The following is a 17,984-nucleotide window of genomic DNA, read 5'->3' on the forward strand; positions in this document are numbered from 1 at the left end:
TTTACATATTTTTTTTACATGAAAATATAACAATCACTATACAATCTTGACTTTACACATTTTGAAAGTAGAGGATATTGTCCTTGATTGAATATGTACATTTTGTTATTAGTCTCATAATGATTGTTTACGTTTAAGGTTGGGCCTCCTTTCCATTATACATTGATTTGATTTGTTCAAGTAAGGTATTGCTTTCTGCAACCAAACCTCATTATTATATTTATCATTGTTTCATGGTAGTCATTCCTCATTATTATATTTCTCATTCTTTCATGTTAGGCTGAAGAGGTATTGTTTGTTTAATACGAATCTTATTACTTCCTCAGTACTGCTTTCTAGATCTGGAATGGCATCTTGTGGTCTTGAGGGGTTGGTGGATTTTGAGGTAAAGCACTCAAAATTGTAATTATTTCAAGATCTTCATTAGATTGAACCATGACTTGTTACTATGTAATAGAAATATATTATATAAAAATAATTAGCATGTAATAGAATTATATTATTTAAAAAGAATTACTTAATAATAACTATATATTGGTGAATGTTTTTCATTGAAGTTATGAATTCGATAGAGATGGTCCAAACTGTTAGTTGGGGGAAGATCAATATTATTTTGATTTCAACATTATTTAGCCATAGCAATTTTGTTTCATGGTTTGAAAGAATGATGTAGGTTGAAAGATTATGATATTCATTTTCAGTTGATTTAGAATCAATCTGTGATATGTATTTTATATTCACTATTCCTTTACTCATGTTTATATAGTGGTTGTTGCATTTTTTTGTCACAGCTTGATTTTTTGTTTTCTGCAACAAACTAGCTATTTTATTGCTATGACTTTTGTGCCAACTTTTCAACCATTTTTGGTCATGAGTTAATTTGGAAAGAGGCTATTTTTGGTTTTGGTATGCATAATAATGAGATTGATGATTCTATTAGACAAGTCATTTTAAAGTACATTTGGAAAATGAGATGTAAGGTTGTGTTTTTTGGCAAGTATTATTAGAGAACTGTTATTTTGTGGCTCTATTTTGACATCTACCTTGAGGTCACTTCACTTTTTTTTGTAGCTCTAGGTTTTGTGCAAAAAATGCAGTGCAATGGATAAGCTTCAAGAATCAAAGAGCAAGTTATATGATTTCAAATTGCAAATAATATTGATCAAAATCAAGGAATTTGTGAATTTATGAAATGATTTGTATCTTTCTCTCAATTATTCCTTAACTATGTTGTACATTTGATAGTTTTCTCTCAATTATTCCTTAACTTTGTTTTACATTTGATAGTCTTATTAGTCGATAGGCTATATATGATGGGCATAGCCCACCAAAATCTAGTATCATCACATCGAAATTATGATGTCGAATTTATTTTGTCAGTCAGTTTTCATGCCTAATTTCCTTAATTTTTAAACTTGACCACCTCTTTGCAAATTGGCTTTCTCAACTAGCATGCCCCACATCCTGCAACCTGATAATTCTAGATTAGATTTTTGTGACTAGTATAAGTAGTGCCTCGCCCTTTGAGAACTTTAAGTTTCTTCCTGCTCATTTCCCCTTCTCTTCCATCAATCGACATCTTGTATCTTTCCACTATGAAAAAAAAGTTTATATTATTTGTGTACTTAATCGCCCATAAGCAAGGATGTGATTGGAGAAAAATGTGAGGCTGCTCAATGCCACTATATTCCCCTTCAAAAATTATTTCTAGACTATCACCCCACCAGTTCCCTTGCGCCTTTGAGTTTACTCGAATCTTCATTTGTAGGAGAAGTGATGGAAGACTCCTCATCCACTTAAATTAGTGTAGGAGAAGGGAGTAATTTATTTTCCCTTTTTTAGCACACAGTTGGTTGGGTCGACTAATTTAGTGGCTACAACAAAAAGCTTCAACAATATTTTATCATTAAATTACACAAGAATATATAAATTGGAAAAATTTGTTCACTCTATTGTTTGGTTAAGGATAAATATTTTTATAATATAGAATTTGCAATAAATGTTTTTTTAGAGTGATCATTGTCAAAGGTAAGATTTATATTTATATATTTTTTCGTTTAATGTCCTATTTCTTTATAAAAAGACATATTTTGAAGTAAAGGTTGAGCTCGCATAAATATAGAAAATCATCTAGGAAGGATATATAAATTAAGTTATAGATGGATTTATACGATTATGGATCTGTTTATAAATGGTTCTTCAAAGTAGATCTAGAACAAAGAAAAGTGTAATTGGTTCTCATAAAAATTTATTTCAGGCCAGTCAATAATATGATTAAGTAGTAAAAAGAGAATATTGTTGTGTTATTGAGGTCTATTTTGTTTGAATGATTCTATTCTTGATCGACATAATGCATACAAGTAGAATGACCTCAAATTAAAAACTTTATAGAATTGTCATCTTCAATAGAGAATGTCGTGGATAGATAAATGCATGCATCATTTGACCAAAATCAATGACTAGTTTATAAACAACTACCATCTTTTGTACTCTAGATCAATTAGAGTATCAACTTTGTTCGACTCTTAAATAAGAGTTAAGGTATGGATTAAACAATACAATCGCTTTACACATCTATTTGCAGTTTATCTATAATAGGATTGATATTAACAATGTCAATGTGTAAAACAATACGTATTGTGACCTGAATTATGAAGATAATAAATTTACTACAAGATCTTTATGCATAGATGCGGGATGAAGTTGTCTCAAGGTGTATCTCCAATTGCATTAAATACTCCCTTCCTTTCGGGAACTATTTGAGAATTATTCTAGATGTGAGCATTCTATTTGAAAGTAAAAATATTGTTTCAATATTTAAATGTATTAATTTCAAGAGTGCGAATGTGGAGGATATAAAAGTTTAGTTTAAGATTGTTATGGAATATAATGTTGATCCATTTCAAATTCTTTCAAATGCAAACTTACATGTGGCTTTATTGGTTGGACTATACCACTATCAAATGTTACATTTTAACATATAACTTTTGAAAATTAGAACATAGATATGTCCTATGATAGTCTTTGACGATTCATCAACAATTTTAGCAATGCAGTTCTCATTTTTCTACTCATAGTGTGTTGATCTATAAATTGAATTGATGTATCTTCTCTATACATGTAAAATCGTACTCTCTAACATTAACTTATATATAATTATCTATTGGCATAATCCTTGCACCTCCTTTCGATACAAGTGTTAATTTTTAGATAGCTTCATTGTTAAATTTATATTATTGAATAATTTAAAAAAAAACCTTCTCAACAAATCTTAGAAAGAAGAAGATTGTGGGAAACAATACAATCCAAGAGACCAGCGTTCCATGGCCCTGATTTTAGACGATTGAGGGGAAAAAGTGCCTTACATCATAAATATTATATAAATACGCATTTTGCGGTTCTATGGGCATGTGACCACGCGATTCATCCGTTAAAACCCGAATCTGTTAAGATGGTGCTTAGACGATACTTTGATTTTCCTTCATTAAAATGCGAAATATAGACGCCTGAAGAAAACGCCAGTATCGTAGCTTCTCCCGATCTGCATATTCAAAGATAGTCCGTGACGAGGGAAGAACCTCATAGATCAGACGGCTGATGCAGGTGCAAATCTGCTCGAATTTTAAGTCATCTATGCTGGAAAAATCAGAACGAGGTTTTGAGGAGAAACATGGTCCCGTAACGGTCATTCACTTTACAAATCTTTCCAGCTTTGGTCTATGAAATTTCAAATTCGAAATTCACAAATATTCACTGTAAGTATTGTATATCTGAGAAATTTTGAACTCTTAACTGCAGGATATCGATTAATTTAGAGGATTAGGGGAGGAGTCAGTCTAAATAAGAAGTCCGTTCATTATGGGAACTTGTGCTGAAAATTAGGGCTTGTTCGAAATACAGTGTAGGGTTTTAGGTGGAATTTTCTGTACATTGCTGTAGAATTTGGTTTATCTAGGAGGAAAATCGCATTTGTTTTTTCTTCGTTTCAAATTCTTTAAATTTCGCATCTTCAAGGCTAACAATAGGCGAATTGGGAAAAAAAACTGAAAATTTAAAGATTGATCCTCTCAATCGAAATTCTGCAGGCATTTCAGGGCAGGTAAGGTTAGGTCTCAAACATTAGTTGAGAAGCTGCATTATCGAGTTAAGGCTTGCATACGTAGGATTTGTTTACTTGAATTTTTGAAGGATATGAAGCGGTTTTCGTGAAAGAGGGTGGATGTCAGTCATTGGAAGAAAACAAACCGAACTATTTAGTATTTGACATTGAAACCATTGAATTTCAAACACTTGCTGGGACAGGCCTAGAAATGTCAAGCTTTTCCCGAAATTCTACGTTTTCACGTCAGAAAGGGCTAATCATTTACGGTTTACCAGACTAAGGGTTAAATTTTTTCCATGCAGTTGTCGAAAAAGTGGATTTAGGCCATTTGTGATGCTGAAAAGCTGGTTCAAGTTACTCAATCACGAGTCTTCGCACAGAAGGGACGAATATTAGAGCAGAGATTTGTTGATGCAAGCACAGAAAGCACCAGACTACATGGCAAGCTCTTTGGAAAAAAATGTGCAAGGCTAGTGCCACAGTTGTCTGACATTTTGAGCAGGTTGCTAGATTTTGTGCGCAAGCTATTCTGTACTATTCTGTTCAAAATATTCGCTGGATAAGATCAAGTCTCAACAGGATCAAAAATTGAATTTCAGAAAGGAAAGGAAGGGCCACAAGCCTTTGGGTGGCTCTAAAGGTCTCAGGATATATATTCGTGATTCAGCTCGTAAAAGATTAAACAGGATGTTCTATGGAACGGTGGTTTGGGATCCATGGCTGATAGTCTCTCAGATTGTCTGTCTACAATGCCTCTATTATCTCAGTCTTGGGCTCTTTATGTGGATTCTTGTGGGATCAAGGGTTCCAAGATTGACACTTTTCTATTTCTTCGATTTCACAGCACTGTCAGTCTCGACAGTCACTGGATGGTGCATATTGGGTGCTTTCTTTCTCAATGCTCTTGCAGGGTGAGTTTTATTTAGAAAGCTTTTTATTTATTATTTTTTTCTGATTTTGTAAAATATAGAAAGAAACATTTTGCAGTTCAATTTTTTATCTAGTCGGGAATATTGTAGAGAGATAGTTGCTAGTTACTTAAAAAATAGAATTTGTGTGGGATTCTGAGAAGAGGATAAGTAGCATATATGTATCTGCCACAATTGTTGCAGATTTTATGCCCCACATACGAAATTTGAATCATTTTAAAAAACTTAGAAATCCCTTGACGTCCTGGACAAGCTTGCTATGTATATCATATATATATATATAGATATATATATATATATTTTCTTCCACTCCAAAGTAAGAAGTATAGGACCATTCCAAAACCCTACCTAAGATGATTGGCACAAAGATGCATGAAGGCGTATTATCTTCGTGACAAGTCTATTTGCTTGATGGATTACAAATCTTTTATATGCACTTTCAGATATGGTTTAGGTGTGATGAGTTGTATAGGCCACCTTCAAGCAAATTTAATTATCACGAAGATTTGTGACCAATCAAGCAAATATAATTATCACTAAGATTTGTGATCCATCAAGCAAATAGAATTGTCACTAAGTTTTGTGACCCATCAAGCAAAATAGAAATGACCTGTTATTGTGATCCATAAGCCTGACTGCAGCCTGCAATGCCTTTGATAAGAAAAGCATTTGTTGTGTGCATATTGTAAATCCCTATAGAGGTCCTTTTATGGACTTGTTAAACTAGAGTGGGTTTTACCCCTTCATTAGTCCAGGCAAATATTAAAGAATGTTGGGATTTTACAGAAAACCTGCATTCTTCTTTCAGTCTGTCTGTGGCAAGGGATTGGGCCATACAATGCATGTTATTGTGTGACCTTGTCTGGCAAGAGTCAGGGATGTTCTTCATCATTTTTTGATCTTATTATTGAGGGGTCCTTCATGCAAATGCCTGACAGATTTGGTTCCTTTCACCTGATACATTTCTGCAGTTCTCTGTAAATTTCTGTCTCCAGTTTTTGGCAGTGTGGGGAGGATAACTAGTCTTAGATTTGCCTTCTATCACCATATCTACCTTTGGAAGCAGTGGGGGCTGCACTATTTCTAGAGGAACCTTGATCAGGGGGAGATTGTCCTCCAGTTTACATTTCTCTCTCTATTTGGAGAGATTATTTCAAAATGATTACTTCTTAAGCTTGTCAAGCATCCTGTTTCTTAGATACTAGGATTGATATTTCTGCATGAAACCGAGCTTCTCTCCTCCTTCATTTACATGGGGTTTCATCTCCTATGGATGGACTAAAAGATATAGAATTACTGAACTTCAGAAAACTAACAAAACTAGCAGAGAAAGAGCTGTTGAACAAACCAGCTAGGAATGAACATAAGCTAGCCACAAGATCATTGAATTAACCTGATAAAGTCTAAACCAGAGCCTATCGTTGAAACACATGAAAAATAGAATGCTACAGGTAAGATTGTTGTACAGGAAATGAGACTGAAAAATAATATTTCTACGCAAATTATTAACGAGGCTTTGGAATGTAAAAATTGATTGATATTGGCATTCCAAAAAGTTCTTACGACATCTGGAGTTGTTTTCAAAGAGTGATTAAATTTTCAACCCTGCCTAGGAAATATGGTTGTACAGGACAGCAGGAATTTGAGGCTGGAAAAAGGCTCTTGTGTCCAAACCATGGGGAACTTTTGGGCTATAGCTAGCACAGATGCATTGCAATATGGATCTGATACATGCCGAGACATATCTTATATTCACGGTTACAATACCTCTGTTATTATAATTTTTGCTGGACTGTATCATGTATCCATCAGGTTTTGACATAAATATATAATCAAAGTTTGATTTTAAATTTTGGCTGCATGCTTTATATTTTCCTCATTTTATTATTATTAAGAGTTACGTATCTATAAAGATGTTGGCTATCAATGTTCTGCAGACATCCATATAACCATTTGCAACACAAATCCGAGTTGCTGTAAGGTGCCTCATTTTCCATAAATTGCAATTTATTAAAGGTAAATCACTGCTCAGCCTAGTTGGCAATACAATCTGAATCAGATGGCTAATTTTTCCTCTAATTGCTGGCACAATTCCCAGGTCTAATCACAAACAAATTTTGTTTTTTGCATCTGGTTTTTCATTTTTGAATTCAGCTATAAAATCCTTTTTTTTAAATTAAGTGTCAAAACCTCATTTTTAGATTGCAGATTTGGGTTTTGCTGAAATAAATGAACATTGGACCAATCAGGGTGTGCTTGAGGGCATTCATTCATCAGTGAATAACCATTTTATTTCCATTTAGTTAGGGCCTAATTACTGCTTTATGGCCTTGACACCTGCATTTTTTTGAAGGGTTTGGAGCTTAGTAAAGTGATAAAATTATGGAAATGGTATGTGCCATGAATGTCCAAGTAGGGTTTTGGAGGCCTTAATTTAGGCTTTATGGCAGGTGCTCTGCTCCTTGACCCTGCTATATATTGCAACAAGGAACACACAAAGGGTGCCTCTTGATCTTGCAAGGGGCTGCTGCTCTCAGACTTTTTTGGTTTTCGAATGCAAAAATAAGAATTATTTTGGGCTGTGTGGAATGGAAAAGCAGCATTTTTTCCCTTGATTTGATGTGTCATTTAGAATACAGGATTTAAATAATATTGAGTTAAATTGTTCAACAATCAATTTACAGCATCATAACGATTTTCTATAATCGACACTAGCATCATCATTGACATTAGATGATATAGGAATATTTGAATAACTAAAAGCAGTATCACTGCCACTTGCACTGAAGCTCACTTTTCGAATTCAAGTGTAACATGTTGGAAAGTGGAAGCATCCAAGTCAGTTTGCATTGGCTCCATAACCCACAATTTAATGGGGGTTTGGGGGTAGTGTCTCCAGCAGGGTCAATAGGCCATGCCCCCTGCATGCTCCTTGTTGCGATATAGGGTGGGGATGAGGGGTAAAGCCCCCACCACCAAGCCCAAACAAAGACCTTCAAAACTATATAGATTTTCATAATTTTTAAGATGCAACATCAAGGTGGAAAAATAAAAATAAAAAAGCTAAATTGCCGGTACGGGCAATTTTTTTTGCCTTTGGATATGGTACATTTAGTTACGTGTGTGTGTGTGTATACATATATATATCTACAAATTTTAAAGGAATACATAATTGTAAAACTAAATACTTTTAATAGTATGACACTTCATAATTGATCAATGCCAAATGCCAAAATGGTAGTGATAAAGATAAATATTAAATGCTAATTGATAGTAAATCATTTAATAGTGTTAATTTTAGTTGTCTAAGTTCTTGATACTGGTCTCCACCCCCAAACCCCTCATTGTAATCAAATTTCTTATATGACAAGAGATCCCTATAACTAGTGTAAGTTTGGGAGTGGAGACCCTAATGGGTTTGAGGGGCAGCAATGATAAGCTGCACAAGGTGTTAGATGTGAGAAAAACCCAATGATAGAGGGGGTGTAGGGGTTTGTTCCCATGTGGGCCACAAGTGGGGGTTCAGCGGGGGCATAGCCCCTGAATTTTTTTTAAAGAAAATGAGAAAAGAGGGATCAAAATGATCTTTGTATTGGGCGAAATGAGGCTTTTAGGGTTTTTGGATGCAAAAAATGAGAGTCAAAAAATGTCTTTTTTTGTTAATTTTTGGCGCTGAGCACCTTTGGGTACACCTGGTACATACCCCGGGCAAACCTGTACCCAGATGTACCTGGTACGGGTGCAGGAGGCCTTAAGGGCATACCCTGTAACATAGAAAAAAAGGCAGAAAATGGATTGATTTGCCTGGGTTCTGTTGGATCTTGCCCATTATCCCACATGTTGACCATATTTGCAGGTGGATCAAACAGTATCACAGATCTGGTTCGAATTGGATCAGGATATGGCTGGTCTACAGGTGGATGCAGTAACATAAATTTGGAGGTTTTTTGAAGTTATATATAATTCAAACATTCTTAAGAAAAAAATGGTTGTACAGGAAAACAAAAATGTGAGACAGAAAAAAGGATCTTATTGCTAAACAATGAGGAACTTTTATGCTGTGATGATTAATTCACATTCTTTAATGTCAAGATCAATCTGCAGATCTTTTTTCATGCCATTTGATATGTTTTGAGAGGCTTGCTTAGTTTGTTATAGAACTGGCTGATACCAATATGGTGACAATTTTTTCTTTGTGGGACTTCTATTGAGATGTTCTACCATGTTTTGTTGGTTCCCATCTCTGGATTACATTAGTTTGTATTGAATTGGAGCAAACAATGATTTGCTTTGATTTAAAGGAATGCAGAATTGTAAAACTAAATACATTTGATAGTATGATACTACATCATTGATCAATGCCAAATGTCAAAATGGTAGTGATAAAGATAAATATTGAATGCCAATTGATGGTAAATTATTTAATATTCTATCTTTATCAAATGGCATTTAATAGTGATAATTTTAGTTGTCTAAGTTCTTGATTCTGGTCTCCACCCCCAAACCCCCTCACTGTAATCAAATTTCTTATATGACGAGATCCCATTGACTAGTGCAAGTTTGGGAGTGGAGACCAGGGGTTCGTAAAAACTTCTAAAAAATCATGGAGCAAAAAAAATGAGAGTACTTGGCAACTTGGTGAGTACTCGAAGAGTTTGCAAACTATGCATAGAATGATTACTAAGATATTCATTAAGGAGCAAAAGACTCCTTAAATAAGAATTACAAATGATTTATACATAAAGGATAAGAGCAACAACTACAAAGGAGAGGATAAGAACTTAAAAAAAAAAGAACAAAAATATAAAAGAATTTTCCTAAAGTCTATCCTAACGACTTAATTGACCATTATAAACTAATATTACAATATTATATTAATACAAGTATATTTAAATTTGGTATCATTTCCCTAGAGAGTTCAGAAGGGAGTAGTGGTTCTTGAATATGTTCCCTGAGATTTGTAGGTTGCTAATATTTTTGACAAAGCTCATATCAAAAGGGTATTTTGAGGTATTGGGCTTGATAGAGAATACCTCACTCACAAAGATGAGTGTTGGTTTTTTGTAACTGTTGCTTTGCAGTTGTTCTCTTACAATAAGGCACACTAACCAATTTTGATGGAGCACTCAGTTTTTTTTTCCTTTTTTCAGCTGGGCATAGTTCTATAATCTTTTAGCATGACAACACTTTCATATTTGTTGGGTTCTAATTTTGTCAACAAGCTGCTGTCTTTATTTTGTAACAAGGCGCTTTTTTTCTTTAGTTTTTTTGACAATAGGGTTTTTTGAGTTCAGATCACTGAGTGTTTTCTGTTCATATTTTTATCAGTATGTGTTTGTAAATTAGTGTATTCAGATCTTCTTTTGATTGGAGTTTTTCATTTTAAGCTACTTTGCAGTGAGGGTAAATTTTGCAGGGCAGAATCTGCTTACCATGTTTTGAAAATTTAACAATTCCCCCCCCTTCTAAGTATTTCTTAGTGGCCCTGAGACGCTCAAAAAATTGATCTGCTAAAACATGGCTTCTTTTTTGGATTATCATTTTTAGTGTAATAATTTTTGAAGGCACTTATTTGCTTTGACTGAAGTGGCACTTAATTGTTTTCCTACATGCTTAAAGGCAAATTGTCAGTATTAGACATTAGTTTCAAATACTATGAAAATTAAAACTTTGGTTTTTATCTATTTAGTTCGCCCCAACAAATTTTAGATGTGCTTCATCTTGGATTAATTGTGATGCTTAGAATATTTTTTATCCACCCACTGCTGGTTGAGAATTTTTATCAGTTTACATTAGTAGAATGAGCTTGGCTATTTATCTTTTCAGTGGAAAATTAAAGACTTCTGGCTTGTACAAATACTGATAGAAAAGTTGCCAGCAAGCACATCCATCCATATGTTTGCATGTTGGAATGGATGTTGGATGCGCTATATGAGTATTTTATTTGAATATGCTTCAAAATGGTCTAGGCTTGAAATTGTGTTATCATTCCACATTTTCTTGCCCTGAAAATTACTTATTTTGTTAAAAAATTTGTTAGTAATTTGAACACTGTACCTAAAACATAGCAAGGAGCTTGTTAAATAAGCAACAAATATGCACTGCGTCATGTTCTGTTTGGAATACCTCAGGTCTCATTTGTAATTGTCACATTGACACGCTTCAGTCCTTTTCATTACAAGTTATGTTAGTTACCAATTACATAACAGGACTGAAGAAACATTTAATCATTGTGGTTGCAAATAAAAGAGATAAATGGCAAAAACAATTTGTTTTGATTTATGTTCTTAAGTTAAATTGATAGTTGCGTGCTCGTGATTCAGATTCATATTTTATTATGTTCCAATGCATTCATACAAAAAATATTAAAGTTTATATTTTTAACTTTTGTATTTTGATTGAACATGCTTTGTGTTCGTTTTTCTAAGCAGTGAAAATGTAATGGAAAACATGTATTATACAAGACCACCCATCATCTGCTAAGATTTTCCTCTTGCCTGTTTCAACAGAGCTGGCTACATGTTTCTGTTGGTAGAGAGGGCTAAAAAGTGCCTGGATTTTTCTGCCACATTGTATATTATCCATCTTTTTTTGTGCCTTCTATATGGAGGTTGGCCATCTTCTATTACTTGGTGGGTTAGCAATGGCATTGGTCTTGCACTTATGGCTCTGCTTGGTGAATGGTTATGTATAAGGCGTGAATTGAGAGACATACCAATCCGAAGTTCTCGTGCAAGTGAGTACAGTCTTCATAGACATTCTTATTTTGTTACCTTGATTTTTGTAAGATTTTTCCAGATACAAGTCCTTGCTTTTTGATGAAATTTTTGACCACCATCAGCATAGATCTTAACTTTTCAAATAAACATTAGCCATCAGCATGTGAGACCTCTATGGCTTAGAATTCATAAGATTCATAATTTCTAGTTGTGATAGTGCTTATTTAACTTAATATAACAAATAAAAACAAACTCGAGTAACAAAAAGTTTTTTTTTCTTGCATTATCTTTATTTCGCTATTTCTGTCAACAGAAACATTGTTTGCAATTGCACAATCAAACTAGAAAGAAGGCAATGATTAAGGATATTGATTCAGAATATGTTGAATTTGGTCTTAATTATTTGAAGTTGCTGAAAGCTTTTCTATTCAATTGATAGCATGTTAAATGAAGTTGACTACAAGATTTTTTCAAGCTCTGCTAATATGCAAATTTCTTAGATGCATTTTTATCACGGGAATAGCCATGGCTTTTTCTCATGCAACCTTTTACTCATGAAGTGTCATAAAACTAGATTTTTTTTTTAGATGCATTACTTGGTTTTGTTAGAGATACACTTCGTGGAGGTAAGAGGATTAACATTAACATGCATGGCTGAGAGGTAGGCATCTGTAAATGAAATTGGAGAATTTATTTTTCCAAACTTCTGCTCTGGTTTCTCTGTTCAGTTAAAAGACCATTTACTTGTTTTAGCTATTTTGCAATAGCCATTTAATTTGGTGCTCTTACGGAATTTTAATGTGACTTTTCTTTGTTTGGTTAAAATATGTGTAAGTCAATCTAGCTGCATGACTGTTGACATTACTAAGAGTTTCAGCCAAACTGTTTAATGGTGCAGACATCTGCAAGATTTGACGCTTCTAAGAGACCATGTATGTTTTGGTTGTGGAGAATTTTCAAATTTTATTCTGAACATAGGTGGACCTTTATCTTTTAGGAATTCATTGTCCCTGTTGGTGTAGTTATACATTCATTACACCTTTGGTTATGCTTATTTAGGCAATTTATTTTAGTAGGTGTAGTTAAACTTATTTTTTTGGATAGTGAGATGTCAATTTATGGTCTTATTCCATGGAATAATCTCTCGATTTTGGAAAGTAAGTTGTCATCCTCATCTCCTTATATTTTCTATAAATATGATTTCAGTGCATTTATTGATTATACTGTATGAAAATAATAATTGAGATATGTTCATTGCATGCTAGTAAGTCCTTTTATTGGTAAAAACAAAAGATTTTATAAATCAAGTAAATCAAAGGTGGTTACAAAATCTTGAGGCTTTCTAAGCAGCCATGGAGCAGGATATCCATAGCTGAACCCAGATCCGCCGCTTATTCCACAGGTCAGCAAACATACTACCACAATTCCTAGGCAAATATAACCAAAAAGGTCCGGACCAAGAACTCGTAGAAAAGACCAAGAAATGACAAACCAAAAAGAGGTCATAAATGAAGGCCACCAGGAACATCTTCATCCCAATCTTCATCTATAGCTCCTTCTGTGTTTTTAGCCTCAATTATTAATTTGTGAAGCTGATCATTGCTTGACTGGTTGATATAATTCAAATTATCAGCAACGCTTATTTTTGCGTAAAAATCAGCAACATTTGTTTCTTCTCTAGGTATATGGGAACCATCACTTTTCAAATCTATTCAGGAGGTCCCTGATCTCTTGTAGACAGGTATTAGGATGCCAATGGTAGCAATTTTAGGGAGATCCTCACTTAGGAGTTGCACCAAAGTCATGGTCCTTTTCAACCCAAACCCATTGAATGCCATGATCCAAGGTAAATCCAGTCTGGATAGCAATTTTAGGGAGATCCTCACTTAGGAGATCATGGTAGCAATTTTAGGGAGATCCTCTCTTGTAGAAAGGTATTAGGATGTCATGGTCGCAATTTTAGGGAGATCCTCACTTAGGAGTTGCACCAAAGTCATTGTCCTTTTCAACCCAAACCCATAGAATGCCATGATCCAAGGTAAATCCATTCTGGATACCCAAACCCTCAGCTGTGTTATTAGAATGTATCCCAATATATGCAGCCCTCAAAGCTAGGCACCGTCTTCATAATTTTTGGCAATGAAACCACTCCCAGCCCTGCCTGGGTTACCTCTTGAAGCAAAATAAAAATTTATGTCAATATGAGGATGGTTGGAGTGTTTCATACACCAGACGTGTCCACACCATTAACAACTATTTCATTTGGAGAGGAAATCCAAGGGTTAATGATATCTTTAAGCAACATGGTTATTTATGAGTAGCTTCAAGTCATTTGTTTTTGGGTAGATATTTCATACAATTATCTGAAAAATTTTTAGTTGCCAGTTTGTGTACTAGTTTGAAGTTTAGGTTTGCAATACAACAGCTTTTTTTTTTTTTTCTCTTTCTCTTGGCTTTGTATTGTCAGGTAGGCTGTAGATATATATACATAATATATACATATACATACACACACAGAAACATATTGCCATGCACATGCAAGCCATTGTGGGAGGCCAAAGATCATTGTTAGGGCATAGGTGTATAGGGGTGGGGACTCAAGTGGACTTGGAGAAGTTTGTTGTTATTGTAGGGAAGGTTACATCTTCGAAGAGGAACCCAAAATATTTGTGGACAATGCCTTAGTGGAGTCCTTGCTCACATATGAGGGTAGGAAGAGCTTGAAACAAGTAAGGGGCAACCCAAGTTGAGTGATATGCAAAGTGCTAACAAGATAACTTTGTTTTGAAACCTATAGTCAAGCATGATCTTCTTGCATGCTATATGCCATTGGATAATAGCTCTTAGTTAAAATGTCGCACAAGCCAGCTTTAGCGCTTTGAGTCGAACCACGAGAGGAGAGGCTAATTCTCAAGGAAGAAGAATGAGCACCATGTTGGAATTTGTAATATAATATGTAACATAATTTTAAATAGTGAAACATAATAAATTTAAAGCATTATTTATATATTTTTTATTTGATTTATATAAAGTATAAACTTCTGTATAATCAATAATTACATTCATCCATTATATATCATTTAATGTAAACATTGCTAACACATACTATGATTTTTATTTGTGAAGTATAATAAAGATCAAATTATTTATTATTTGTTTTATTTCATTAATATAAAGTATAAACTTTCAGATATAATTAGTAGCTTGATTTTTTTTTTTACTTCATTTTTTTATAAACGTTGCTAATGCACGAGTCAACAAGGGTAATTTTGAAGATTCACTCATTGACAAATTATGATAGGATTGGTTACGGAGTGTTTTGTAGCTTTCACTTGGATAAAAGGGTTTTTTTGTGTGTGAGGATGTGCATCTCTCAGTGTTCCATATTCTTTATCTATTTGATGCTCCAATGTCTCACTTGTACCATCCATGGTACTTTTGTGTTTATCACTATTGATGATCTAGATTTCCATGATGTAACTAAAGTGGTTCATTCATCCACATTTATTTCATTAATATAAACTTCACATTGTAAGTTGAATCAGTATGCATTTTTCTTAGGTGCAGAAAAATAATTGTGGTTTCTTTGTTTTCAAAATCATGTCCACTTGGTAGGCAATTTATGTTTGGATGAGGATTTACCAATATTTTTGATTTTGACATAGGAACTCGATGGGTTTGCCTAGGTGTGGTCTACTGGATCCATAGGGAATCCATGGTGCTTGGGTTGGGTTTTGGGTTAACCTAAGGCTGGTCCATACCTGAAGTGGTGACTTCCTTTTGGAAGCATGTTGGGGAAAATGGGTCTCCCATTCTCTATGGAGTGCCTAAAGCCTAAGGATCATTTGTCACATCGTTCAAATTGAACATTTTTTCTAGAATTTGCTATTTTTTATTTTCTCTACTTCTGCTTCTATGAATTGCACATAATTAAATAGAAAAAAATGAGTTACACACAAACTTTGCTTCTATGCCACCTACTCATGCATGACTATTGTGCTACTTGTGCTTTGTTGCCACTCCACGATCATTGCTATATTGCCATTACTCAACTTGACAGAATATTTTGTCAGCAACTGACAAAATAGTTGGTCAGTTGAATGTTCTTTGCCACTTCTACAACCAATTAACAACTTGTACATCCTTTTTTATGTCGTCACTTTCTTGAGGCACATCCTACCTCTAGGGATTTGCACTTTGATCTATACTTGAGCTTGAGAAGGCCTATTCTCACTTTTATGGACTTTGATTGATGTTAAGTGTATATGGTTTTGACTTTGGCAATTTTTTGATTGTAACTCGACGATAATTTTCATTTTTGGTAAGTATCACATTTTTGGAATTTGGAAATTGGAATTTTATCATACTTGTTGAGTCGTTCTTATTTTGGGAATTTGTAGAGCTCTATTCTTGCACACAAAGGATCCTTTTTGAAATTGTGATTTTTAATGTACTTAATATTGGTGCAGTTGATTCACTTAAGCAATGTATTTTCAATTTCTTGTTCTGATTTACAAACTGTAATATTTGAGATCAAATTCATTGCATGCCTATAAGTAGTTTTTTTGAGATTGCACTATTTTTTTAAAGTGAGATTTTTTTTCATTTTTTTGGTGAGGTGGGGGGTTTGACTGGGTTGTTGGTTGTTTTAGAAGCTTTTCTTTTTGTTGTTTCTTTGTGTTTTTGTCTTCACTTGGATGAATCAAATACATATCTTTATACTCGCACCTTATAATTATTTACATGGAAAAATAAACTGACTATTATTGCAGGCCAAAAGGTTGTTGGAGTAACTTTGGCAACAAAAACAAAATATTTGACAAATTTATAGAGTTAAGCGATTTAACAAATTTGATGAAAAATATGGATTTATATGCGTAGTCTTATCTCCCATTCGTCTCTTTCATATTGAAAGTTTAGATACATCTAATTAGAAATGGAATAAATTAGAATAATTGTTTTGGAGAATAAATCTGATTGAGTATCATCAATGAGAAAATAACCTAATTATTCTTAGTGCAAGCAATTATGAGAACATTCGAGACTCCATTTCACAACTCAAGTTCCTAAGGCTACAATTAGAGATCTATAAAGAAAGATGATTCATAATTAATCATGAATCAACTTCCAAAACTGGGTCATGATTATTTAGTCTTTTTTCTACTTTCTATTCTACTTGATATGCTTTAAGATTTTATTTCACTATGCCTTCCTTTGATTGGTTCACTACAGGACTGATTAGAGAACATGACAAGTTAATTCAAATGGGTACCTTTAAGTCTTCTAAATCACATTCATTGGTTCTGTCACACCCCCCATTGTAAAAGAATAATAAATAAAATTATATAATGGATTGCCACCTTATACCTATTATAAATGTTAAGGAAAGTCCCTATGAAGAGAGAATAATAAATCATCCTGGTCGGCGATTTGTTTTTAGTGAATGATATTATTTATCTTTCATCTTTAAGTGACGGTTAATCACTACTAAGCAGTGACCCTTGAACAACAGTGACTGAAAAGAAAGGACAATGATTGCAAACAGGTGTCTCTTTTCAAGAATAAGTGTTATGACCCTTACCACAATGGAAGGTATAAAAGGAAGGAAGCTTCATTTCAAGAAGGCACTAAATGATCAAATCTGATTCTGAGTATTATTTAGAGAAAGTACAGCAACCATTATCTTTAGGAAAGTAATCGGTATGCAATATGATTGTATTTACTATTAATTTGTTTATAAATGTGTTAGAAAGCTTTAAATATATTTATTTAATCAACTTGCCAATCCATCAAGAAATATAAGATAGTGATTATTTATTTGATTTCCATCAGCAATCATATCTGGGATCAATAGAAATGTTTGGTAGGGAGATGCAGCAGTACCGATTCCCTCATCAAGTATGCCAACCCCAAGATGGATGGACGGGAGGTCCTGCCATTCTTGTGGGCCAAGGAGCCAAATGACTTGAAGGCTCATTCTGTGCCCTTGGGCTTGGTTGAGGAGGACAGTTTCCCAGCCATCATTCTTTTGCATCAGATTCCTAAAATGGTTGGCTGTTGGAAATAAGCTATGAAATGGATACATACGAATTTAGGATATTTTGTTTTCAATAGGGATTATTTGTATATGAGCATAAATCCTTGATATTAATGGTTGATGTTAATTACTAACAATTTCTTTAAATTGAATTGCATTGCAATTATGTAATTTTATTATAGAATACTATTTGTAAA

At 33.9% G+C, this 17,984-nt stretch overlaps 1 protein-coding gene across 2 annotated transcripts in view; it reads left to right on the top strand.

Annotated features, from left to right (window-relative positions):
• The first annotated feature begins 3,410 nt into the window (after positions 1-3,410).
• LOC131061218 (uncharacterized) overlaps positions 3,411-17,984 on the top strand; it is a 42,882-nt gene continuing 28,308 nt past the window's right edge. The window contains exons 1-3 of one of the 2 annotated variants that reach the window (XM_057994754.2): positions 3,411-3,755; positions 4,086-5,013; positions 11,541-11,767. In XM_057994754.2, the coding sequence (XP_057850737.1) occupies positions 4,790-5,013; positions 11,541-11,767 (451 nt within the window). In that variant the 5' untranslated portion in view covers positions 3,411-3,755; positions 4,086-4,789. The remainder of the gene's footprint in view (positions 3,756-4,085; positions 5,014-11,540; positions 11,768-17,984) is intronic. The other variant, XM_057994753.2, reaches the window with a different exon arrangement.

Source organism: Cryptomeria japonica, chromosome 7 (assembly GCF_030272615.1).
Source record: "Cryptomeria japonica chromosome 7, Sugi_1.0, whole genome shotgun sequence".
Taxonomy (NCBI): Eukaryota; Viridiplantae; Streptophyta; class Pinopsida; order Cupressales; family Cupressaceae; genus Cryptomeria; species Cryptomeria japonica.